We start from the raw sequence: 26,806 nt of genomic DNA on the forward strand, positions 1-26,806 counted from the left end.
GGCCGACTCTGGGGTTGCGGCGCTCATCTCGCTTTACTGGCCGAGGGAGCCGGCGTACAGCTTCCGGGTCATGTGGCCAGCATGACTAAGCCGCTTCTAGCGAAGCAGAGCAGCGCACGGAAATGCCGTTTACCTTCCCGCCGGAGCGGTACCTATTTATCTACTTGCACTTTGACGTGCTTTCAAACTGCTAGGTTGGCAGGAGCAGGGACTGAGTAACGGGAGCTCACCCCGTCGCGGGGATTCGAACCACCGACCTGATCAGCAAGTCCTAGGCTCTGTGGTTTAACCCACAGCGCCACCCATGCTTAGACACACATAAAATGATTCCTGTGATGTTGTACATGGGCACAGCTCTTAAAGGACCTGCAGCTACAGCTCCCAACGCGATAAATGCTTCAGAACATCAACATCAGAGCGCAGCATTCAAAACTTACTGAGGCAAATGATCCGAGGAAGTTTCCGGAGGAGAGGAGCCTGTCGTACTCTGCAAGAATCCAGACAAATAAGTCAGTGATATGCAGAATCTTTCGTGCAAACCAAAAGGAGAGACAGAGGGGGGGGGGAGGGACTCCACTGAGCAATTTCCCACCCTAAATTCAAATCCTGGACTTTATACACTGATTCCGATTGGCGTGCATTTGGAGGTTCCTTCACGGAAGTAAAAGATTTTAACTCGGGCCACGCCTTTGCACCGTGATTATTTGGCTGTCAATGCCTTGTGTTAAAGAAAGCCTAAGCAAATTAAGGGAAATAAACTGCTCAGTGGGAGGCACATATTTATAATTACTTCCTTCTGCCCAAGCCAATCACTTTCCAACGGAAGATTATATTTCTCTAGCGTAGAAGGTAAAATGCATATGCACCAGATCATAAAAAGCTTCTTTATTTTTTGTTTGTTCAAAGAAACAGCTTGAAGCTGGTTTTCTTTTCAACAGAGTGAACAATAAAAAGGTTGGGAGTGGATAGTGGACATCACAGTTTGCAACTGCTATGTGCCAAACCAGACATGATGTTCAATGCTTTCTTCCCACTGCAACACTGGATGGGATTTTTCTTGGGATTATGTTGAGGACAAGGGCCAGTTTCCCCCTTCCTTAACCACCCTAGCCCTGATCCTGCTTGGGACATCCCCCCCCCCCCCCGAAATTATTTGCTTTTCTTAGAAACAAAGCTATATATATGCACTTTAAATGCAAAGGCACATTTAGCCTCGTGTCTGGCTTGGCTCTTGCCAACAAAGGTCCGTATAGTTAAAGCGATGGTTTTCCCTGTAGTGATGTATGGAAGTGAGAGGAGGACCATAAAGAAGGCTGATCGCCGAAGAATTGATGCTTTTGAATTCTGGTGCTGGAGGAGACTCTTGAGAGTCCTGTGGACAGCAAGAAGATCAAACCTATCCATTCTTATGGAAATCAGCCCCGAGTGCTCACTGGAAGGACAGATCGTGAAGCTGAGGCTCCAATACTTTGGCCACCTCATGAGAAGAGAAGATTCCCTGGAAAAGACCCTGATGTTGGGAAAGATGGAGGACACAAGGAGAAGGGGGTGACAAAGGACGAGATGGTTGGACAGTGTTCTTGAAGCTACCAGCATGAGTTTGACCAAACTGTGGGAGGCAGTGGAAGACAGGAGTGCCTGGCGTGCTCTGGTCCAGGGGGTCACGAAGAATCGGACACGACTAAACAACTAAACAACAACAACAACTGGCTTGGCTCTAAGGCAGACAGGCTGTATTTAGAATTATTATACCTCCCTCCGACCCGTTTTGTACAAAAAGAGGTGGGAAACATAAGCAAAGAAAATGGGCCACTGAAACTTCGGTTTCTGTACACTGCAATGAGTTTGCTTCGGGGTGTTGTTTTAATTAAGGATAAGAAGGATAATCAAACGCATTTGAAAATTAGGTTACATGGGAGATAAAGCCATACCCTCCCATATTCCTCTGATGGAAATAAGGACATACTATTCCATAATAATAATAATAATTTATTATTTATACCCCGCCCATCTGGCTGGGCTTCCCCAGCCACCCTGGGCGGCTTCCAACAAAATATTAAAATACAGTAATCCATCAGACATTAAAAGCTTCCCTAAACAGGGCTGCCTGTTGTTGTTGTTGTTGTTGTTGTTGTTACCCCACCCCAGACACTCTGGGTGGCTTCCAACAGATATAAAAACATAATAAAATATTAAGCCCCCCCCCCTTTTTTAACCTTCCCTAGACAGGGCTGTCTTCAGATGTCTTCTAAAGGTTGTTTAGTCACTTATCTCCTTGGCTCAGGGGGTCACATAACTCCACACCCTCCCTAACATTTCTCCGATGAGAAACAGGGATGTCCTAAGGCAAAGCGGGACATTCCTGGATCAAATCAGAAACCAGACAGCTTAGGTAAATTCAGAAATGTCCAAGGAAAATAGGGTCTGTAAAGTGCTCTGACCGTTTTTGAGATACCTTCCCCCCCCCCCCAACACAGTAAGCCCACAAAAATTACAAACATAAAAATTAAAAGGGGTAAAAATAACCTTGGCAGGCCCACACATCGTTGAACCAAGTGGGTTTTGACTGTACGCAATTTTGGCTTTGGGCGAGATCGCCGGAACGTACCGTATTTTTCGCTCTATAGGACGCACTGGACCATAGGACACACCTTGTTTTAGAGGTGGAGAACAGGGGGGGGGGGAATTCTCCCCCTCTCTGCGCAGCGCCCCTTCAGCGAAGCAGTAGGAAAAACGGAGCCCCTTCCATTTCTCCTCCCGCTTCGCTCAAGAGGCGCTGCGCAGAGAGGCAAAACTGTGCAGCGCTTCTCCAGCGAAGCGAAGCCTGGAGAGCAAGAGGGATCGGTGTGCACCGACCCCTCTAACTCTCCAGGCTTCAGGCGGCTATCCGCAAGCCTTCGGAGCGCAGCGGGAACTCCCGCTGCGCTCTGAAGGCTTGCGGATAGCTGCCTGAAGCCCCCAGAGCGCAGCGGGAGTTCGCGCTGCACTCCGGGGGCTTCAGGCGGCTTCAGCGAAAGCAACGCGAAGCCTCTGGTGCGCAGGGTGAGCTCTCCCTCTGCGCTTAGGAGGCTTCGCGTTGCTATCGCTGAAGCCAAGGAGCCTGCATTCGCTCCATGAGACGCGCACACATTTCCCCTTAATTTTTGAAGGGGGAAAAGTGTGCCTTATAGAGCAAAAAATATGGTAAGTTGCAGATTTACTGTACACCATATTTTATTGATCACAGTCTAAGGTTTGGACGTAATGCTAAACTGTGTGTGGCTGACTGGAAATGGAAACAGAAAGATTTCGATCACCTCACGGCTGCACCAGAAGAGGAGGGGGGCATACACAAGCTCAAAGCTTGCCCAAACTCCTTCCTGTAACTGTAAACCATGGTTTAGTGTTACATCTGAATGCAGCCTCTGTGTAATACCATTTGCAGCAAGATTGTTTGCTAATTATCCAGCCGCAACCCAATTAGAGCAGAGGTTTTAAGAACAGGGATTAGCAGGCAGCGTGTAATGAAGAAGAAATACCTTCATCTGCTTCTTATCTTTATACATTTTCTCCATTTTTTCTATATCTGCCTCTAACTCAGTCTGATAGAGGTAGATGTCTTTTTCTGGGTCAGTCTGGTTAAAGAAGGAAGAAGAAGGAAGAAACAACACATAAGGGGAGGCAAAACAAAAGCTAATTCTGAAAAAACAGAACCTTTTGTTTTAAAGTGACAAAGAGAGACAAAACAAAAGTCGAATATTTTTCCATACTCAATTGCACAACTGGCTTAGATTCCCTTCTGAATTTGCCATGATCTAGTAGTGTTTCTTGTAAATATTTCTTTTTAAACCACTGTAAAAAATTCATTCGTACTGCACAAAACACTTGTTAGTACAATTATCGCTACAGATCACAAGCACAAGGAGGTTGCTGTGATCCAACGAGGGTTAAAAAGGAACGCTTTAAGGCTTCTTTTCAGCCTGCAACAAGGCATTAGGAATCCAAAATCAATTAAATCCAAACCACCACTTGCACTCACGTAAAATCCAAACATTGCTAGAGACTGAAAGCTGAAGCCACACAAACACACAGAAACCATACTATAGTACAACGTATGTTTGAATTACCTTTCTATCCTCTCTAGTAAGGATAGAGCAATCTCCCGGAGTATAATCCCAAATCTTTTTTGGAGGCTGATGGAAAGCAGAGGAGGAAATGAGGAAATGAAGGTAAGGAAAGACTTCACAAAGAACATGGAAACTGGATTAGAACAGAGGGAGTACATTGGGGGGAAATTGCATCAACACTGGAAATAAAATTGAAGAGGGGAAGGAAAGAAACAGGGTCTCAACCTGTTAAACCACAAACACAGGAGATTATGGGAGGGGGACAGAGGAAGCATGCATTGTGTTGCAGGGCTCGCTTTAGAAATTTGCTTGAAAGCACTTCCAATACAGTTTGCTAAAGAAACCAAACCAGAATAAAAAACAAATAAATTGCACATTCTTTCCCCCCTGAAAAAAAGAAGGGGTATAACCAAGATTTTCAAACAGCGCAAATTGTGGGGTTGCCTTTTCTTTTTTCTTTTAAATATCGATCCCCAGCCCCTTTCCCAGACTTCAAATACATACCATGTTAACAAATGGCTGAAATCCCAGAGGTGGCAGTGTGGGGCAATGAAAATGCAGAGTTATTCATGTCACCGTTTGAGCTACTTGTTGATCTTTCGCAAGGAACAGAAGGTGGAATTAAGAATTTAGTCAAAGGAGTGAATTAAGGACCCAGGTTTGGAAACCAGGTCCCGGGTCCCGACAGATCTGGGTTTGGGAGGTGCTACACAGAGCCCAAGGAACAGAAACTTGTACTGATGGGAATCAAAACCAGTAGCTTCTGCCAGTGAGAAGAAAAGCTGCCTTGTCTTATGAAACTAGGAATGGAGATTCACTTCTATAACCTTTCGTTCAGTTTATCAGCCATCCAGCAACAAGAGTTTGCCGAGTGGCAGACAAAGGAAAAACAAACCCAACGTACACTGAAGAAACTAGGCTTGGGGGAGAAATTTAGGAAGTCTACACTATAGAGTCAATTGCCTTTTTTCTGAAGCCATCCACTTGTTTCTGCATTTCAGAATGCGGCCCACTCCAGAATCCGAACCCCGACGATGAATCTGAAAGGATGATCTGATGTCTGCCTTTTACCACTTTTCATTTTACTTTTAAAACTCCCCGCACCCATCAGCAGCTCGAAGCTGTGAAAACCGGCAGCTCTGCCACTCAGGTGGAAATCTCACAGGTGTACGCCATGATGTGCTGTTTCTCCCTGGCACTTAGTACAGAAAAAAACGAATATGGCTGCTCCCATACAGCAATGGGGCAGCCATTTTAGAAATTAAAAAATGGTTGCTGTATTGCTACATGAGGTAAGCCATATACCGTATTTTTTACTCTATAAGACACACTTTTCCCCTCCTAAAAAGTAAGGGGAAATGTGTGTGTGTCTTATGGAGTGAATGCAGGCTGCGCAGCTTTCGCTGAAGCCAGGAGACCAAGAGGTGCGCACCGATCCCTCTTGCTCTCCTGGCTTCAGGGATAGCTGCCCGAAGCCTCCTGAGCGCAGCAGGAGCGTGGCTTTTGCTGAAGCCAGGAGAGCAAGAGGGATCGATCCCTCTTGTACTCCTGGCTTCGCTTCGCTGGAGAGCCGCTGCACAGCTTTCCCTCCCTGTGCAGCGCCCCTTATCCTGCCACTTTGCTGAAGGGATGCTGCGCAGAGAGGGAAAGCTGCGCAGTGCCCCTTCAGCGAAGAGGCAGGAGAAACGGAGCCCCTTCCATTTCTCCTCCCACTTTGCTGGAGAGGCACTGCGCAGAGAGGGAGAGAACTTTTTTTTCCTTGTTCTCCTCCTCTAAAACTAGGTGTGTCTTATAGAGCGAAAAATACGGTACTTTTTCTGTATTAAATGCTGATAAGGAATGGTACACCATGCCATTCCATCCCTCCCAAGGAGATTTCCAACTTTATATGGTGGTTTCTAATATACCAGAAGCATGGGTGGCGTGACCAGAACAGCAGCACCCATCCAAATCAAGTAAAAACCAGGATTCACAGCAACAAGTTTGAGCTGTTCTGCCTTGAACCCATGTGCTAGCCTTCATAGAGGAAATAGAAGCTTCCAGCAAAACCAAGACCAGAGTTGTGGAGATAACCACAGAAATGTTGGTCAACAGGCCAGTTGAAGCCCATGAGTCAAAACATCGGGGGAAGTAGGTACCACTGGGACCAACACACCTGGGAGGGCAGGGATGAAAGAAGGGTCATGGGAGTCCATCATAGGCCCAGGTGGCAAGGCCAGAGTTGTCTGCACCAAAGCCATTCCAGTTGGAGCTAGTGAAAGCGGAAATTGAGGCAGCAGGAGAAAGTGATAAAACATGGGCAGTAAGAGCCCATCCTGGACACCATGATTAGCACTTCATAGGCTATTTGAACCACCAGTGGCTCAGGCACTAATGTTGAGCACACAGAATATATCTGTAGAGATTGTAGTTGAAGGAAATGTGTGGTGCAGAAAGGGAGAGCAAATGAGAACTGGGCAGTCCCTCAAACAATGGAGGGAATAATAGTCCTAATGTGATGGCCTATGTTCATAGGCACAACAAGGCCATAAACCAGGCTGCCTCAACCTCGGCCTTCCAGATGTTTTTGGCCTACAACTCCCATGATCCCTAGCTAGCAGGACCAGTGGTCAGGGATGATGGGAATTGTGGTCTCAAAACATCTGGAGGGCTGAGGTTGAGGAAGCCTGCTATAAACCCTCCCAGTAAGAGTCCTCAGGTCCTCTTGGAAGGCCTATGGTCTTGAGATATAGTGGTGCAGGGAGAGGAGAGAGGACGTTGGCTGTCCCACCGGGGACAATTGTCCCATTGGACTTAGCTTCAGTCCTGGCTTCAGTCCAATAGGGGACTAAAACGCACACCAAAGTACCATGGGCAATGGTTGTCCAGATTTGACTGTGGGCTTGAAAAAAGCTATGTTGTCCCCAAGCTCACTGTCGGAGACCAATGAAAAATGGCGTGAGTCACCATTAAAAGGGGTCCTCAGGGTGTTCCAATTCTCTCCCTATCCCAGGCATGGCCAAACTTGGCCCTCCATCATCCCTAGCTAACAGGACCAGTGGTCAGGGATGGTGGGAACTGTAGTCTCAAAACATTTGGAGGGCCAAGTCTGGCCATGCCTGCCCTATCCAAACTGCTTCTTCAATATGCTCAAATGAAACGTGCCAAAATAAAGCTTTCAGTCAGAAATTACGTTTCCTAATGGCTTTCAGTTCCAGCTTATTTGGGGGAGCATAATATTCAGTACTGGGGGTCATGGTTTATTCAGGGGTACAAACCCCCCTAGTTGCTTATTCACAGATATAGTGGCAGCAATGGTCATCATGTTTGAGAGAAGCATCTCATAGAGAACAGTCTCCTTGTAATGGGATATCATTTGGGGTAATTCTCAGATTTCCTTATTCCTAAGTATTTAACCTGAGGGCATCACACGTTAAAAAAAAAGCCATCACTATAACTGGAATTATTGCTGGGGAAATGTGAAGAAGCACAGTTTATATATATCTAGGCTGTTCATGCCTGTCTTTGCTGAGTGGGAACAAGGAAACAGCTTCAAACTCATCTTGGCAAATGTTTCACAGACAAAGGGTTGGGGTTTTGTTTTGTTTTTTAGAATATCACAGCAAGACACTTCTTTCTTTGCTCTTTCAGCTAAAGCCTCACCTCCCTCCTGCCCATATTGGCAGATTTTACACTGAAAAAAGGACCCTGTTATAAATTCAATGTAGGCCTATTAAAATGGCTGTCTCTAATGGAATAATCTGCCCTTCTAATCCCTAGCAGGGTATCCAGATTTCCCACTTAAGAGGATTCCCATGCCTTTAATAGGGATCTTAAAGTGAGAATTTCAACAGTGGAGCTTTCCTTAGCACTGCGGGGGTAAGCAAAGGGGAATTGGCAGAACTTTACTTTGCTGATAGCATTTTGCACCTAAAAGCCACAAATTTCACGGCTCTTACAACCAGGGATGTAAGGAGCCCAGATTTCCATTCCACCCTGTATTCATTGCTGTTTCTGTTTGCTCCAGTTCATCAACCGCCAAAAACAATGCTATTTGTAATCGCTGTCCACTCTGGCGAAATTACACAGATTAATTGATTACATAAATTATGTTGTCATCGCATTGTTCCACCCCATTCAATTTAAATGCAGAGGAAACAATGCAATCGAGGGGGAAACAGAATCCATTATCTATCATATGTAAATTGAGAGAAACAACAACAATGTATACCAATTGTATTGTGTGGGTTGTTTCCCATTCCAGACATGGAATTAATAAGAGAACGTTGGCAATTTCTGCTCCTGTTTCATCCCAATTTATACCTTATTTTTCACTCTATAGGACCACTTTTTCCCCTTCAAAAATTAAGGGGAAATGTGTGCGCGTCCTATGGAGCGAATGCAGGCTCCTTGGCTTCAGCAATAGCAACACAAAGCCTCCGAAGAGCAGAGGGAGAGCTCCCTCCGTGCTCCGGAGGCTTCGCGTTGCTTTCGCTGAAGCCTGGAGAGCGAGAGGGGTCGGTCCGCACCGACCCCTCTCACTCTCCAGGCTTCCAAGGTAGCCGCCTGAAGCCTCCAGAGCACAGCGCGAGTTCCTGCTGCGTTCCGGATACTTCAGGTTCCTTTCGCTGAAGCCGGGAGAGTCTTGCTCTCCCGGCTTCAGCAAAAGGAACCTGAAACCTGCGGAGCACAGCGGGAACTCGCGCTGTGCTCCGAAGGCTTCAGGGATCTTTGAGGCTGGCGGTGGGGGAAAGCAGCGCTTCCCCCCACCGCCAGCCCCACAAGCTTGGGGGGCAGCGGGAAGGCTGCACACAGCCTTTGCGCTGCTCCCCGACCTGGTCTTTGGGGCTGGCAGTGGGGGAAAGCAGCGCTTCCCCCCGCCCGCCCCAAAGAACAGGTTGAAAGGAACCTGAAGCCTCCAGAGGCTTCGGGTGAACGCACCTTGAACACAGAGAATGCACCTTGTTTTAGAGGGGGAGAACAAGAAAAAAAGTTCTCCCCCTCTCTGCGCAGCGCCCCTTCAGCGAAGCGGCAGGGGAAATGGAAGGGTCTCCGTTTCTCCTGCCGCTTCGCTGAAAGGGCGCTGAGCAGAGAGGGAGAGAAATTTTTCTTGTTCTCCCCTTCTAAAACAAGGTGCGTCCTATGGTCGGGTGTGTCCTATAGAGCGAAAAATACGATAATTTGCTCGAGGGGGTGGTGGTTTTGATCACCTGGCTCTCTTGAATCCCCAAAACGTGCAAAAGGAAACCTAGATCTGTTCCACTTCTTACGAAACTGGAGGAATAGGCTCAGGTGGGAATAGTTCGCAATGCTTAACACCCTTCATGGTCAAAGGTGTGGGCTCTTGCTCTGGCAGAGACGTTAACCCAGGGACAATTTTTCTGATCAATGGGACCCATTTATTCAACGTGCGAGAGGAAAAACTCAGGAGGATTTTCTGGGCAGACTTGATGCCAAAGAACCCTCAGTCCTAAGCTTCTGGTGTGAGTTTAGGCCTTGGCTGACACTAATGGGAGGGAGCCGCCTTCCTAATTTATCATGTTAATATACAAAACATGTGCCCCAAATTTAGTTGTTATGATAGGTTTTTTTTAAAATTAATTCTGCATTTCATGACTGTGAAAATCTTGAAAAAATTATTTCAAGAGCAAAAATTGGGTGGATTGTGATTGGTTTCAGAAGTCATCCCATGAAAAACTGTGCCCAACCAGAAATGTTCTAAAGTTACGTAACCATCAAAAACTTTCAATTTCTGTTGGATTCTGCATGCAGGACTATCTGTGTGAATTGGGTGAATAATCCGTCCCAGCAGAATTCTTCCATCTGGTTGCCTCTCAAAAATATGAACATGGACATGAAACCACCACAATAATTTAATATTGGTAAAGCACCTATAATATGCTAGGCAGTGTGCATAAACGCAACACAACAATGGAATCAAATTCTCAGTTCGGTTGTTTGTGTTACAGCATTCTGATATGACACTCCTGCATTGAAACCCACTTTGAATAACGTGGGAAAGATTAACACAACGGGTCTGTCCATCAGGACATTTCTGGGATTTTTGCAGCGACTGCAGCTTCCTCGGAGCACCGTGGCTGGGAGAAAAGCAGCGGTGCACAAGGAGGGAGGGACAAGCTATGTGTATTGTACAGGATTCATCCTGCTTGGCCAAAGATTTCAGGAAAGAGTTGGCAAGAGTTGATGATTGCATCCTGGCTTGAAGTTATTTAGCAAGAAAGAAAATGGCTGTCTTTGCTGTTACTAGGGGAATGGGAAGCACCCACTGGAAAATAAAGGAAATAGCATTTCTCATGAATTGCGGTGGCATACTAAACTTCGGCATATGAATGGCCACCAGTACTGCTGACACAGGTTTAGTGAATTCCAGATATCATCAAGAGGCTGTACATCTGTGGCTTGATGCACACACAGAAATTCTTTCTGCTTTTTTTGTTTTTAAAAAAACAAGGTTGCATTTTTTTTTTGGTCATAACTATAATCAGAATGGAGGAGGGAGTGTTGCGTGTGCGTTTTGTAAGGCAGGCTGAGTTTTTGTTTTTTTTTAATGGCTGTGACCATCAAAACTTACCGGTTTCCCAAACTCCAATTCCGAAAAGAATTTATACCAAGGCTCATTCTTTAAATCTATCTCTTCTGGGCTTATATCCCGAGTCTAAAGGAGTTGGTGATACGGGAATGGAAGAAAGAGAACGACAACATTATGCAGAGAATAGGAAAGGGCCGTTAAAGATGCGGCGTTCTGCGCCCCCCCCCCACTGCGGCTTATGAGGCATTCAATTGGCAGCCTACATCCCATTACTTGGCAATGTAAGCTGCGGTCATACACAGCTCCTTGGGAGTAAGTACCATTGAATTCAATGGCGCTTGCATCTCAGTAGACAGGCATAGAATTGAACTAATGTCACTGGCGAAACTCTGTTTCAATACAGAGTGTCAAATGTGTCCGGGAAGGAAGATGGGTTATTTCTGAACCAGGACAGATAATGCCATTACAGTGGTACCTCGGGTTACATACACTTCAGGTTACAGACTCTGCTAACCCAGAAATATTACCTCAGGTTAAGAACTTTGCTTCAGACAGAAATCGTGTTCTGGCGGCGCGGCAGCAGCGGGAGGCCCCATTAGCTAAAGTGGTGCTTCAGGTTAAGAACAGTTTCAGGTTAAGTACGGACCTCCGGAACGAATTAAGTACTTAACCCGAGGTACCACTGTATTGACAAGCAAATGAAGGAGGAGAGCTGGTGAAATCAAATTTCCCCTCAGCTGAAATGCAGACGACATGGTCAGCAGCAGCGTGACTTTCCTTTTCACTAAATATAACATGTGAATAAAGCCTGTTAAGTCCTGCTTAAATTTCCAGAAAAATCCACTCAGAACATCCAATTGCTGAAAAACACCCTTCTGCAAAATTAAGACTTTGGGTCGCAATGGAAATTGCGACGCCTGCCGCCTCAGCTACAGCCCCCCCCCCCCCCCATTTATGTGTCAGTGCAGAACACGGCATCTTTAACAGCACATGGATATGTGAGAAACCCCTTTTCATAATGGCAAACAGGATGAAGGGTGAAATTCTAAACTAAAGAGGACGCAGTTAGAGAAAGCATGTTACTGAGAAGTCTCTAAGGGGAATGGACACACAAGACTCTGTTCTGTTAGACCACCAACATTTAATACAAGGGTAAAAGTTAAGAGTTCAGACAAAACCAACAAAGTAAGGACAGGACAGGACAGGACAGGAACAGAATGACTACCAAGAAAGGCTCTCCCTTTTTGTACTTATGTTCTGTTTTAAAGCAACAAGTTGGAGCTCTTAATGATGTAGTTAATTAGAACCACGGTACACTGAATACCTGAGCACATTTAAACATTGGCTCTTAGTGGAGCAAACTGCTTTGCATCAAATATAAAACAAGTTGAGATGTACCTGATACCATATTTTTGAAATCTGGGAAATGTGCTGAATCCACCTGGGTTAAAAGGTGATTTAATCTTCCCATACGATAGCTACTGCACAGTGCTTTTGTTCCATTCTCCTTGGATGATGTTAGCACGAGGGACTGAATACAGCAGAATAATGTTTTGCTTGGCAAGCACAGATGGACTCCAAACTCAAAATGAAAGTGACATTCCAGCTATACAAAGCGACTAGCATTCTTGTTGGTCCCAGGAATATAGCCCACCCCCCATTATTTCTGTGTTTTGGGGTCACTTGACTGCAGCAGTGAGATTGTCTGACAAATTACAGAGATATGTTTTGTTTTTTTATAGTTTAGGAGGGGGGAAGGAATATTAACATTTGCTTTCTGACTCATCGTAAGTCAAGCACTTTCCCCAATCTTTCCACTGTAAAAAGATGCTATGAGACCCTTAACTGTCAAGGGCGCTGAAGATATTAGCCCTTGTTTGAGATGAGTCATGTTGACTCAGGCCTCCTCTAGCAAAGTCTTGCAGAGTCTGCTAGACACCTTGCAGGCCTGATTGGTATTTTTCTAAGTACCCCTTAGCAGCCAAAAGCAAAGAAAAATAGTAAGCTCTCGCATTCCACAAAACTCTTTCTGCTAGTTCAACAAGGATTCCAACTAGCAGGCACCAAATACCAGATAACTCTTGTTTTCACTTTCAACACATCTCAAATGTTTAAACTACTTGTGATAGTACGCATGGCTGAGTCCTGTGCTCAGAATTCTCCTCCAAGTTGGAATCAACACAGATATAAAAAACGCTGTGAAAATGCTTTTTTAAAAAAAGTTTGGGGAAATACATTGAATTTTGCATAGCTCCCTTTCGCCACCTAGTGTCACATTTCTATATTGTACCTTAAAACACAATTAAAACTTTTTATTTGCAGCTGTATAGCTGAGTCCCTGGTCTCTTTTCCCCACCTCTGAACCAGTTAAGGACTTGGTAAGGGTGCGGAGGAGATTAATTCTTACCACCCTAGCTGCAATTTGCCCCAGAGAGACTTTCCACACTAGGGTTCTAGAAGAGCTTTTAGACAAAACCACTTAAAAGCCTTCTAAAACTTAAAGAAAAAAAATTGCCTTGTAAGGCTGGAAACCTGGACAAACTTTAATTGAGGTAGGAGCAGTTCAGAATTAAACTGCTCTATACCTCTCTGCCTGTGAGACGAGCAAAGCTATGACAATGCTGTAACCATATCTGTAAGCTGTCGACTGCTAGCCTATGACACTTTCATGTATTTAGTCCTATCATTCCATTCTTAAATAAATTTGGAATTTCTGGGGTACAGAAGAATGCTTCCAACACACACACACAACCAAATACATATTTAAATGTTTATTTTCTCTTAAAATATATATTTAAATGTGTATTTTGATATGTCTAAACTGCACAGATAATGCTAGACAGTTGGAAAAGTGTAAGATCTGATGGACAGCTATGTGCCAATCAGCATGTCAGGAAGAAATTCAGATCCTTTTGTTTAGAAATTTGCAAAGATTTAATTCCTCAAGCATCTCTAGTCGTGTTCTTTGCAAGTATCAGGCTCTAACAAAGGATAATCACTGTCCTGAGGGCTTTTTTGATACTGGAAGTGTGACAGCCTGGGGAGAAAAGTGCTTGAGGTATACAGAGCTTAAGGAAGCAAGATGGGGAAAACGTTCAGCTTCCCTCAACCACACACCTCTTTTCATACTAATTTAAGGCTCCCACTTAGATGCGAACGGGTTTCAGATGTGTGAATAAACTGTGCCTGCCCAGAGCATCGTTCAGAAGATTTTAAAGCTAGAAGCTGATTTATTTTAATGGCAGAATGGGCCCCCTGAAGGCTATGCATCACAAGTGAGTGGCCCACTATGAAAATTAAAACACAAAATGTGTCAGTGTTTATAACAACTGGTGTAGCTGCTCTGTGAGTCGCCTACTGTGGTCTTCTAGCAGTTCAAACTGTTCCAGTAGCCGACGCTGAGTGCTTTCCTGATCCTCAGATCCTAGCCACTCCAGCGTCGCTGCAAACAGTTACAGCTTGCCACCAACTGCTCCAACACACAGCCACTGACACCACCAGGACTCATCAGCTCCCTGCTGAGATGCTGTCAGTCGTTTTGCACTCTGCACATGCTCAGAAACACTGGGCCCATAACCTGTCAGTGTTTGTAAAAAACAACAACAACAAAGGAAAGGGTTCTGACTTCCCTTTGTCTCCTCAGCCTGGCCCTCAGACCCTTGTCGGCATAAAAGAGTCCACAAGAATATCCTTGCAGAGTGCTTTCTGCTTTTATTCTTAAAAGTCTTTGTGCAAAAGCGACTGACACACAACAACACTACCAGCTTTCACCAACCAACCAACCCTACATTTCTCACTCTATATATACAACCCGGTGAAGGCCGCTGACTCATGCTGACCCAGCTTTTTAAGCATTAAAGAAACAGCGGCCATTTTAGCCGTGACAAAATGGACAGAAGAGGACTGGCCAAAAATGGGGGAAAGGGCGGGGGGAAAGAATCAGTGGTGTAGCCTGGGGGGCGGGCCCCAGAGGCAGTTTCCCTGGGTGCAAAATTTCAACACCCGGTGCTGCCTCAATACAGCTGCACGCTTCCATCTCTGGGCTCCGTTGGAAACAGCTTCTCCATGCGAACCAGGAAGTGACCTCTGCAGATAACAAAACAACTCTTCTTTTCTTATCTCTGCAGCTGCAATTTCCTGGGTGAGGTGGACGCCGTTAGGCAGCTGAATGCACAGGCGTCCTCTGTCTGTTTCCCTCACCTCCATCCCTCCACGCAGTCCCGGGCACCAGCAACCCACGCTACAGCACTGGGAAGACAGTACATGCTGAGCCCGGTGGCGCTGTGGGTTAAACCACAGAGCCTAGGACTTGCCGATCAGAAGGTCGGCGGTTCAAATCCCCGCGACGGGGTGAGCTCCTGTTGCTCGGTCCCTGCTCCTGCCAACCTAGCAGTCCGAAAGCACATCAAAGTGCAAGTAGATAAATAGGTACCGCTCAGGTGGGAAGGTAAACGGCGTTTCCGTGCGCTGCTCTGGTTCACCAGAAGCAGCTTAGTCATGCTGGCCACATGAACCAGAAGCTGTACGCCGGCTTCCTTGGCCAATAAAGCGAGATGAGCACCGCAACCCCAGAGTTGGCCATGACTGGACCTAACAGGGGTCCTTTTAGCTCCCTTAGCTGAAAAAAAAACACGCCAAGTGACCATCCCTTGTATACACCACTGTGGTAGTCAATAGAGAATTGAGCAGGACGATATGGGGTCAGCCATTTAAAACATTAACACTAGACCTGAAGGGAAGTATGCTGCTACCAAAAACAAAAGACAGCAAAAGCTCTAGCTCTACATTCTGAATGATGTTCCTTGCAGGCATAAGATGTTCCATGTGTGTGCTTGCGCAGAGCTAGTTTGTCAGCTTGGACATCATAGCAAAGAACGGAAAAAATCAAAAGGGCGGCTACACACGAGAGAGGAAAGTCTGTGGCTTGTTCACAATCCTCCTAGACCACGATCATTTGAACTGAGCCAATTGTCGTATTTTTAACACAGACTTCCTTCTGCCTAATGAGAAACAGCTTCGAAACTTCACAAAGCTCTATACAAACATAAAATGCTGCCCTGTGCAGATCACAGGGAAAATAGGAAGCCGCCTTTTACGGACTCAGACCCTTGGGCCATCCTGCTCAGAATTGGCTACACTGACCGGGAGTTTCTCTCCAGTGCTTCAGACAGAGGACAGTGGTGGGTTTAGGGGAGTGGAACTTTGGCGGCACCACAACCCACACACAAACAAGTCATGCTCCAATCAACTGAACACAACCAACACAACTCTGGACCCCCTAACCACTCGCAATGTCTGTGAGGTGCAAAAGTCCTGTGTTATGCTGACACAACCCCCTACACTAACACTATGCAACAGAACGAAAAAACAACACGCCTTCCCTCTCTTTCCCCTCAAACTGTAGGATGTCTATGACAAAAGTGTCTCTCACTACAACCAGGCATGCTCAAAGTCCGTTTCGGGGGCCTAATCCAGCCCATCGGTCGGTTTAATCCGGCCCCCATAGCAGTTTATTTCCTGGGGTAAAATCCTAAAAAAAAACTCAACAACTTCAATCCTAAAAAAACTTTGGTTGGCCTAACTTTGGTTGGCCCTCATGGCACTTTACCTCATCAAATCTGGCCCTCTTTGAAAAAAGTTTGGAGACCACTGTAAACGAACTGTGATAAAGACTCTATGACAGGCATCCCCAACCTTCGGCCCTCCAGATGTTTTGGACTACAATTCCCATCATTCCTGACCACTGGTTCTGTTAGCTAAGGCTCATGGGAGTTGTAGGCCAAAACATCTGGAGGGCCGCAGGTTGGGGATGCCTGCTCTATGAATTGAAAGCGGAGATGGCAAAAAAAAAAAAAGTCCAAAATCAAAGACTTGGAAATGGAAATGTGAAATATGAAAATAATATATGTTTTGTTTTGTTTTGTTGTAAATTAATAAAAATTATTTATTTAAAAAAAAGATTATAAATAAAACGTGTTCTATTTACAGACAAAAAAAAGAAAGAAAAGAATTGAAAGCGGAGATGGCATGTACCCTCCCCCCCACATTTCTTTGCTTTGTAACACAAGAAAATCTTTAATTTAAAAACCTATGATGTAGAATGAAAGGTGGTGGGTGGGTTGCTGATTTTTGGCCTCACACAGGGTGCCGGAGAAATCTGAGACCCAAAGGTCGGCCACTGCTGAGGATGTCTCAAGACCTGCTTGGAGGTCCCGGGGACTGAATCTGGGACCTTTTGCAGATACTCTATGGTCCATTTAGCCCATTATTATCTCTGCAAGATGGCACTGACTCTACAGCAGCCTACAAATATAATGATGCTCTCCAGATGTTTTGAAACACACCTTCCGTCAGACCCAGCTGAGCTCTCGCCCACAAGTGGAGCTTTTGCCCAGGACACTTGCTGCATGGGGAAGGAGCACAGATGAATTTATGAAACCAAAACTCATTGGTTGGAGCTGCATGCGGAAGGTCGTAGGTTTGATCCCTAGCAACTCCATCTGGAGGGTCACTATGTTCCGAACCTTGGCCACAGGAAGAACCCAAAAGCAAAAGAGAAAGTCTGCTTTCTCTTAACTTAAAAACCTTGTGGAAACTCTCCTATTTAAAACTCATTGTTGCTTAGATTCCACACTGAATGCACCAATAACACAAGGCATTAAAAATCAGGCCCACCACCCAACAGATTGTGGTGCCCAACACAGATTATTAAGAATTTGGCAAGCGAACCGACCACATTCAACACACTCCAAAGAACTTTGCAACGGTGAAGGGGCCTTGGCCTATTCACCAGCTGTTTTCGAACAGGACGGAGGATTTTTAAGATGTTAAATATAAGTTTAGACGGGAACTTAAAAAACAAGACTGTAAAACCTAGCCACATGGAAGCATGCCAGCAGTGCAGGAAGAGGGGAAAGCGTATTAGTAAGATAAAATTAACATTACCAATTTTTCATTGTTCAGAACAGAGGACCTTCCTGGCTGATATTCATAAATGCTTTTAGGTTCAGCGCGGTATTTTCTTGTGTCCACCTTCTTGTCCGGAGGCTCCCAATCATTCCTGGGGCGGAATATAGTTTGTTGTTGTTACAGAAACGAAATATTTTCACTGGGAGGTTAATCCTAGTTTAATCACAAAAATGCTTCAACCAAAAGCAAAAAATCAGGCTTGGAGAACCGCGTGGTTCAAATTAGGGGCGTGAGGAGTTTCTTTGATTTCCTATACTGATACGCCAAAGCATAATTCCAGTTGTCAAAAATGCGCTGGAGCCCATTAACGCAACTGTAATTACTGCCTTATGTTTGGAACCAGATGCACGCACAAAGTATGCAATCACCTCTCCATTCTCACTGCACCAAACACACTTGGTTTGAACTGAGGGAAAACTCAGAGGCTTGTGGCAAAACAGGTGGCGCAAGTTAAAGCGCTCCTGGTGAGGAGAAACCAAGTTACCTTTCAGTGCTTGGTTTAAGAGAAGAGGTACGAGCTGGCAGGGGCAGAGTGGCAGATCTCTTGACCACTTTCTCCATGTCGATAGTGTCGTTCTCGCTCTTGGAACGGGGTACTGAAGTCTGTGCTCTTGCTGAAAAGGGAGCATTAAAAAAACACACACAACATGGTTACGTCTGAAGGGGAAACAATGAGATCTCAATGTTCTAAAACGTTAAAGGTTTTGCGTTCTAGAAGCACCACGATTCTCTTGCAGTAATGGGATTCAACAGCAAGAATACTCATCACAAAGTATTGGAAGACACAAGAACTACCCACTCTGGAAGAATGGCAGATGAAGGTGATGGACTATATGGAATTGGCAAAAATGACTGGCAGAATCAGAGACCAGGGAGAAGAGACGGTGGAGGAAGATTGGAAGAAATTTAAAGACTATTTACAGAAATATTATAAAATTAATGAATGTTAGAATGATGTTGGATGGAGGTTAAAGGGTTATTAGTAATAATTTGGTGAAGGAGAACAGAAAACTCGAAGGTTAAAAAGATGAAGAATTTAAGGTATAACACACTAAGATAAAGACAAGGATAAGACAGAGGGAAGGGATTTGCTGCTTAAATATTTGAATTGGAATACAGAGAGGGGAGGTGTGGGGAAGTCTGGGGAAAAAGCGAATGTAAGTAATACTAAGAAATTGGAATTGTTTTTACTTGTTTTTACCTGTTTTCTTTTTATTTTTGTATTTTTCTTTTTCTTTTTTTTATGTAAAAATCTTAATAAAATATTATGAAAAAAACAACAACAAACAAACAGCCCACCAACACGTTCTCTTTTATAACATTCAAATCTTCAGCGTTTACATGAGTTCACTTCAGACTTCGAAACATCCAGGTACTTACTGTCTTTGTAAAAGGAGTACTGAGGCACATAGGAATCGGAATCTTCATCTGGAAAACAAACGATTTACAATCACCACAGGTATTTCATTATGCACCTATGACTTAAAAGAGTTTCGCCTTCTGTCCTTACAGGATTCCAAGGGCAAATGCCGGTACCGTTTTCAGTGTTCTCATCCCTGTGGGGAACGGCAGCAGGAGAAAATGAGAGAGGGAAGAGAAAGAGGTCTGCAAGGTCCCTCTCCAACCATGGAAAAGGCAGGTGTTTGAAATACCCCAGGTATTCCTTTCAGCACCAGCTGAAAACCTCTTTGCCTAAATGACCCCACACAGTAGTTTAGAAAGTTTGCATGAGCTTTGAATTGTTTTGTCTGTTCTATTCTGGTTTTAAACTTTCTGGATGTTTTAAACTATGGGAATATCTTTTTCAGTGATAATTTTATTGTTTTAACTTTTTCGTAAACCACTTTGAGGTTTGTTCTATAAACCAGTGGTATATAAATTTTACGAAATACATAAATACACACGTGTTCCCATGTTTACCTTTGTGCATGTGGCTGTGAGAGCTCCTTCTCCTTCCATGCTTGACTACTAGAATGACTGGATGATGATGATGTTATTTCATTTATATACCGCCCACCTGGCTCGGTTTCCCCAGCCACTCTGGGCGGCTCCCAACAGAATATTAAAAACACAACGAAACATCAAACATTAAAAACTTCCCTTCAGATGCCTTCTAAAAGTCAGGTAGTTGTTTATTTCCTTGACATCTGATAGGAGGGCTTTCCACAGGGTGGGTGCCACTACGGAAAAGGCCCTCCACATCAACTCAGCATCTTATTATGCTCAGTTCTAGAAAACTTGTGTTCCAAATTACATATGTCTTTCTTCTTCTTTAGAGTAACAGCATTTGTGAAAGAATGCCCACCAATCTAGATATACAGTGGTACCTCAGGTTACATACGCTTCAGGTTACAGACTCCACTAACCCAGAAATAGTGCTTCAGGTTAAGAACATTACTTCAGGATGAGAACAGAAATCGTGTTTCGGCAGCGCGGCGGCAGCAGGAGGCCCCATTAGCTAAAGTGGTGCTTCAGATTAAGAACAGTTTCAGGTTAAGAACGGACCTCCGGAATGAATTAAATACTTAACCCGAGGTACCACTGTATAGGTATCCTATTTTTCATAGGGACTGCCAAAAATATCCTCATTCCCAACACCATAGCAGCACTGATTAGCAAAAAGGAATAAAATAAATAAACACTGGGTTGGGAAATGGGTGCTGGTATTTCATTCATCCCTAGAAAGACTGTCCATTACCTTCTGCCCATTACCCGCCAACAGTTCTGAGGCCTTCCCATTTGACTGACCACTTTCCACTATGTTTGCATGAAGATCCAATAATCCTCAAGCAAGGTCACACCTCTATACGTCCGAGGACCCTTGGCAGCATTTTAGCTGTTGCAGAATTCTCACGGTGCAGAATTGTTTGGAAAAGCTGACCTGGAGCTTTCCACTGCCTTAAAGTGGAAAGAAGAAGCCTTCTGAGTCAGGCAGGCAGATGGACTCGGCCTATCTGCATGCCAGCCGGCACACCTGAACATCAGCTTGCTCAGAGAGAGATGTCAGGCCCTGATGTTTATTTACAGGGCTACAAGGATTCTCGTTGGCTCCCCATGCCACCCGATTCCCACTGAGCTGAAAGCTTCACTTCATTCTCTGGTCATCGGCACTCGACAGTTTAGGTTGGCTATCAGTTTTCTCAGCTTGAACGCTGCCACTGTGGCACAGAAGAAAAGCACTTGGGTCCATTGCCCAAGTCCCCAGCTCTCTTGCCTCAAGCAAGAGCAAAACCTTCTCGAAGCCATGGCAGCCTCCTGCTGCAGAAAGCATTCATTCTCTGTAACAATAAAACAGACCCGCAAGCTTTAAAACAAGCTAGAAATCTGCTTTTTCACCACCCAATGCTCCAAAACAGCACGCAGGCTGTCGTCCTAGGCTTGGCATACTCAGCAAGGTTCCTGCAGCAGCAATCTCATTATAAGACGTTGCCACAAATAGTTTGCCATGGTGCTCAACAAGGGCTTAGGAAAGTCGTCCCCCCCCTCCTGCAACGCAGCTGAGATGCATCTAGTAATCGCAGTAGCTGACGGAATAACAATTCCACACCAGACGGTTTCAAACCTTGGTGTCCTGGGTCGCTCTGTAGCATCAGACGCAACACTGCCGGTACCACAAAGGGACTGAAATATTCTAAACATTCATTTGCTGCCAAGTGGCTTCCGAGTCCATGCTGTAAATAACTTTATCACACAGGCAATCCTTGCAATGTATAGCATTTTGTCTGAAGGCCTCAAATGCCCACATAAGATGGAACATAATCTTGTTATCCGGGATCTCTGACACAGAATCTTGTTATCCGGGCAGTGGCGTAGCGTGGGGGGTGCAGGGGGGGCCGGCCGCACCGGGCGCAACATTTGGGGGGCGCGTGCTCGCAGCTCTCTGCCCCTACCTGGCTCACTCTCTCTCTCTCACTGCAGTGCTGGCTGTGCGAATCCGATCCGAGCCGCCGGGTCGCCGCCCACTGTGTGTGGGGGGGTGCCAGGCGTGCGGTGCGGTGCAGAGAGAGAGCGAGGGGCTATCTGGGGGAGGGACAGTGCAGCGGGGGGTGCAAATTACTTGCCTTGCCCCGGGTTAGGGGGCGCAAATTACTTGCCTTGCCCTGGGTGCTGACAACCCACGCTACGCCACTGTATCCGGGATCTCTGACACAGGTTCTTCTGCCACCAGAGATCATTTTTTTAACCCCCAGCGCCAGAGGGTGAGCCTGGAGACTCATACATGCAAAACACATTCGTTTCCAAAAGGGTTTTTCTAAAGTCTTGAGCTATGGGTCACTTTTACAGACAGCATGCCAGATTCAGCGCATCTAAGAGCTTGTGCTTGTTGCCTCAGAGTGCACCGGCTATGGAAAGGCAGCCCCCAGCAAACCCCACACCGCCAACAAAGTAGGAAGTATTACACAGGTACAAATATCTAAGTTTCATTAGAAGTGAAGGTAATCCATGGGGGAGGGGGCAGCTAACCGGGGGCCAGAATCAGAGGAGCTTCAATGTGTCTAAACATTTTGAGTCACAGCATAAATGCATGATTATACATATACATATTGATACATATTTAGAACTTTTACGTATCATACATGACACGTAAAATACTAAGATACGTATAAATATGTGTAAAATCGCACAGTATAAATGAACCGCTATACACTGGATATGTATAAATCCATATGTTCAAAAATATAGTAAAGGTTTGCTATTGATGTTGGAGAGAAATTGAGCTGAGAAACAAGATTAAGGGTACATATTGATATAAGAATGTATTAGATAAAATGTAAAGAAATATACAATAATAAGAGTACATTCATTTTTTAAAAATGAATATACAAAGAGATTGATAGGAAGTCCGTTGTGTTGGTACAAATATTATTTTGAAATGGCTTTATGTCTTTATTTTTTCTTTCTTTAGGTACATAAATTTGGTATATAAACTTTGTATGCATGTTGGAAATTATATTATAATATACCCTGTAATGTAATATGATAATGTATACATATGTGACATAAGAAGGTTAATATTTTTTTTTAAGAAAAAGAATATGTATAAATTCTGTCTCTGTGTGTTAACTAAATGTCTCTTCAATGGTCATCTCTTTCAATTGATTTTGTTAGTCTTTTTTGTTAGAAGGCGGGGTCTCCCAAGCTTGGGTCTCCAGCTATTTTTTTGGACTACAATTCCCATCGTCCCTGACCACTGATGGGAGTTGCAGTCCAAAAACAGCTGGAGACCCAAGCTTGGGAGACCCCGTCTAGGGTAATCTTTAAAAAGTAGTCAGGGGATGGGAAAAATGCAAGACAATATTTTTTTAAAAAAATACACACTAGGTTAAATGCTATTATTTCAGGGCAATCAATTAGCTGGCATCACGAGCCCAATTCACTGGGAACCTTTTCAGCAAAGCCCCCCTATGGAATGAATGGGGAACGTGCAATCGAATGGCTCTCTTCTCAGAGCAGTCCTGTTCCAGCCAATGCAGTTTGCGCTTGGTGGATTGGGCTCAGTGTGCCAGGTAAACTACTGCAGATGCGCGGCTCGGTACCTTGGATTGAGCACACAAAAAGCAAGCAGATCCAAGTCCGGCTGCATTAGTCCGGGGACTGTTAGAAAGCAAAGAGAGAGAGGCGAAGCCAAGAAAGCTGGTCCGACAGTTAAGGCAAAAAAGTTAACCGGCAGCAGATCATTAGGAAGAAGCAAACTAAGGCGGGGGAAGAAAACTCTGGTTGGAAAGTTAAGGAGGAGGAGGAAGCAGCAGCAGCGCTTGTGCAAAAGGAAACGTTGGCCAACCACGACTATTTACCTTCAGATTTAGGGCTAGGAGTAGACACAGGAAACTGGTAGGTAGGAGAATAAGGATTTTCTTCTGCAGCGGAGAAAAGCAAGGGAGTTGGACAGCAGTGGAGGAAACATCACTCCCCCAATTTCCTATCCCCATTAAGCTTCTCGCGGCCTCGTTCGAAAACAGTGTTACATCACACACTCCAGACAGAGAATAAAAAGGTTAGGAAGTGTTTTGCCTCCGCACACATCACATAAGGAGCAGTGGCGTAGCGTGGGGGGTGCAGGGGGGCCCGGCCGCACCGGGCGCAACATCTGGGGGTTAGGGTTAGGGGGCGCAAATCCATGGGTTAGGGGGCGCAAATTACTTGCCTTGCCCCGGGTGCTGACAACCCACGCTACGCCACTGACAAGGAGGCAAACTGAGCACCACTCAAGAGCCAGCCATGCTGAAAGGACAGGCATTCGACTAAGTAGCACGCTCTAGTGTGAAAGATTTAAGAGGATGGTTAAAAACCAAACACAGAACAACTGGCTAAGCTTGCGGGTACCTTTGGTTTGGGGCTGGATATCAGGAAGTTCGGGGAATTTGTAGGTAGGGCAATAAGGGTTTTCTTCAGGAGGGTCTGTGCAGAAAGAGCACATTTTGGGGGGAAAGAACAGAGAGGAAAGAAATGAAGGGAGAGAGGGACAAATCAGTGTGAATCTCCTCGCACGCGCATGTCGAGAGTTGTATTTGACGTTGACACCCCCCACAAAAAAGTGCAGAAAACATCCATTTAGCATTCTGCTGTACCCTGAGGCCAACTATCTCTGCGCCCTTCTTTCAAGCCCCATCCCTGGGTGGCTCGTGGCCTCTCTGAGATGGCGGTTTGCTTCTCCTCGCTCTGCCTCCCACCAAGTATCACGTTGTCAAGAGAAGGAAGAATGCAAAGGGGTTCATGCGCAGGAGAGCGGAATTAAAGGGGAACGGAGTTGGAGAAAGCTGAAACTAATACTGTGGGAAGGGGAATCAGGGGGTACAGTTGTGACAGAAATGCCTCCGCAGTTTCTGGCTGAATACCAATGGGGAAAACACCCCTCATCCAATGGCAAGGTTATAGGTAAAGGTAAAGGGACCCCTGACCGTTAAGTCCAGTCGTGACAGACTCTGGGGTTGCGGTGCTCATCTCGTTTTATTGGCCGAGGGAGCCGACGTACACCTTCTGGGTCATGTGGCCAGCATGACTAAGCCGCTTCTGGTGAACCAGAGCAGCACACAGAAATGCTGTTTACTTTCCCGCCAGAGTGGTACCTATTTATCTACTTGCACTTTGACGTGCTTTCGAACTGCTAGGTTGGCAGGAGAAGGGGCCGAGCAATGGGAGCTCACCCCGTCACGGGGATACGAACCACCGACCTTCTGATCGGCAAGTCCTAGGCTCTGTGGTTTAACCCACAGCGCCACCCACGTCCCAATGTAATAGAGGACTACACAAGGAGGAGGACAACGCTTCCTTAACCCCACAATGCCAAAACACAGTGCTTGTTTCACAGAGGGAAGCTCAGGACTGCAATATCTGAAGGACTACCTCTTCCCATATAAACCATCCCAGACACTGATCGCCGTCAGAGGCCCTTCTTCATGTGCCTCCTCCATGAGTGGGTGGCAACACGAGAACGGGCCTTTTCTGTTGTGGCTCCCCATTTATGGGGTGCTCTTCCCAGGGAAGTTCGTCTGGCGCCTTCATTATATATTTAAAGGTGCCAGGCGAAAATGTTCCTCTTCGACCAGGCCTTGGGCTGATTAATATTCTTTTAAATGTGTCTGTGGGGTGCGTGTTATCCCTTTGCTGTTTTGCTTTACTTATTTTCATGTTTTTATCCTGTCTTTTCTTCTGTGAACTGCTCAGAGATCTTATGATGAAGGGCGGTATAGAAATCTAAGAAATAAATAAAGATAAACAAATAGCGAGAGGCATCAAGAGAGTCAACGCCAGACAAGTGAAGAACACGACTCGTATCTGTCATGACTAAGGTCTTTGGGCGCAGAAAATGGAAAGTGCTGGAAGCTTCTGGAAGCTTCTAGCAGGCTCACTTATTGTTTTGACTACCTCAAGGTCACGCTGAGCCAGGAGAGATAAATTCCTGTGCTCAGCAAGCTTCTCTTTCTCTTTCTTTGCTTATACATTGCATGTAACAAAGTTTTTGCCTCAGTAAAGTTGGTCCTTTCCCTGTGGATATTTTGACTCTGCGTGGTTCTTTTATTTACTGCAAGACACTGTCCGTCAGTATCAGCCAGCCAGTCCTTAGAGGGCAGTTGATGCTAAGAAGGCTGTGGGGCCTTATCTCAGGCCCTGCCCTGATGGTGTGGGGCTTCTCCTGGCTCTGCCCCCCCCCCCATTCCAGGCATGGACGTTTGCATGGAGAAAGCCTTCGCAGGCAGCCTTCCCAGGGCCCTCAAATCCCACATGCTCCTGGTTCCTGGATATGCGAAAGCCTAAAGGCATGGAGGTCCATGTGCAAAATGTTCCACACCTCAGACATCCATGCTAACATGTAGGGGGCAGGGGCAAAGGTGGCAGGAGCTGCACGTTGCAAAGATATGGAGCCCCTTTCATGCCAGGACTATAGGTAAAGGGACCCCTGACCATTAGGTCCAGTCGCGGCTGACTCTGGGGTTGCGGCGCTCATCTCACTTTATTGGCCGAGGGAGCCGGCATACAGCTTCCGGGTCATGTGGCCAGCATGACTAAGCCGCTTCTGGCGAACCAGAGCAGCGCACGGAAATGCCGTTTACCTTCCTGCCAGAGTGGTACCTATTTATCTACTTGCACTTTGACGTGCTTTCGAACTGCTAGGTTGGCAGGAGCTGGGACTGAGCAACGGGAGCTCACCCTGTCGTGGGGATTCGAACCGCCGACCTTCTGATCAGCAAGCCCTAGGCTCTGTGGTTTATACCACAGCGCCACCCACGTCCCAGGACTATAAACATGTATAAAAATTCAGACACACATAGGCACACAGCATCCATGGACCAACGTACAAATGATGCTAAGTATGTGTAAACACAACACACCTCTCCTTTTTTGCTTTTTAAATGACAGTCATGGAGGCAGGCATAGGGTCAGCATCAGGATCAATCCCCTCCCTTGAAGCTGCTGTTAGCCATGGGGGAGAACTACCCTTGGCCCCCACAAACACTTAATGGCAGCTTCGGGAAAGGCTGGATTTTCTTTGAAACTGAGCCATTCCTCCAACTGCTATTTAAAGGACAAAAATAAGGCAAGCTAAATGCTATCAAGCATGTAACCTGGTGGGTAGTTTGGCTCTCTAAGTCCGTTCTCAACCTTTCTCCTGGTGCTCTGGGTACTTTCAACATCCACTTAGGGCTGCCCACAGATTTGAATGCCGGGCTTCTGGGGGGGGATCAAAAAGCAAGCAGGCAAA

The 26,806-nt window shown here is 45.7% G+C and overlaps 1 protein-coding gene and 1 long non-coding RNA gene across 51 annotated transcripts in view; one reads left to right on the plus strand and one right to left on the minus strand.

The window, feature by feature from the left end:
• Positions 1–26,806, minus strand: part of SORBS1 (sorbin and SH3 domain containing 1) — a 192,472-nt gene that overhangs the window by 44,811 nt on the left and 120,855 nt on the right. For 38 of the 50 annotated variants that reach the window (XM_083440191.1, XM_083440180.1, XM_083440169.1 and 35 more), the window contains 9 exons: positions 23,929–24,003; positions 23,400–23,462; positions 18,985–19,032; positions 18,089–18,218; positions 17,581–17,695; positions 10,678–10,761; positions 4,107–4,172; positions 3,519–3,614; positions 438–487 (listed from right to left, as the gene is read on the minus strand). In XM_083440191.1, coding sequence (XP_083296317.1) covers positions 438–487; positions 3,519–3,614; positions 4,107–4,172; positions 10,678–10,761; positions 17,581–17,695; positions 18,089–18,218; positions 18,985–19,032; positions 23,400–23,462; positions 23,929–24,003 — 727 coding nt within the window. The remainder of the gene's footprint in view (positions 1–437; positions 488–3,518; positions 3,615–4,106; positions 4,173–10,677; positions 10,762–17,580; positions 17,696–18,088; positions 18,219–18,984; positions 19,033–23,399; positions 23,463–23,928; positions 24,004–26,806) is intronic. The other 12 variants (XM_083440165.1, XM_083440186.1, XM_083440166.1 and 9 more) reach the window with 3 other exon arrangements.
• LOC310677601 lies at positions 22,491–26,782 on the plus strand. The gene is made up of 2 exons (XR_014511320.1): positions 22,491–23,641; positions 23,795–26,782. It is a non-coding gene; the product is annotated as an uncharacterized lncRNA (long non-coding RNA).

Source organism: Podarcis tiliguerta, assembly GCF_965153285.1.
Source record: "Podarcis tiliguerta genome assembly, chromosome: 5".
Taxonomy (NCBI): domain Eukaryota; kingdom Metazoa; phylum Chordata; class Lepidosauria; order Squamata; family Lacertidae; genus Podarcis; species Podarcis tiliguerta.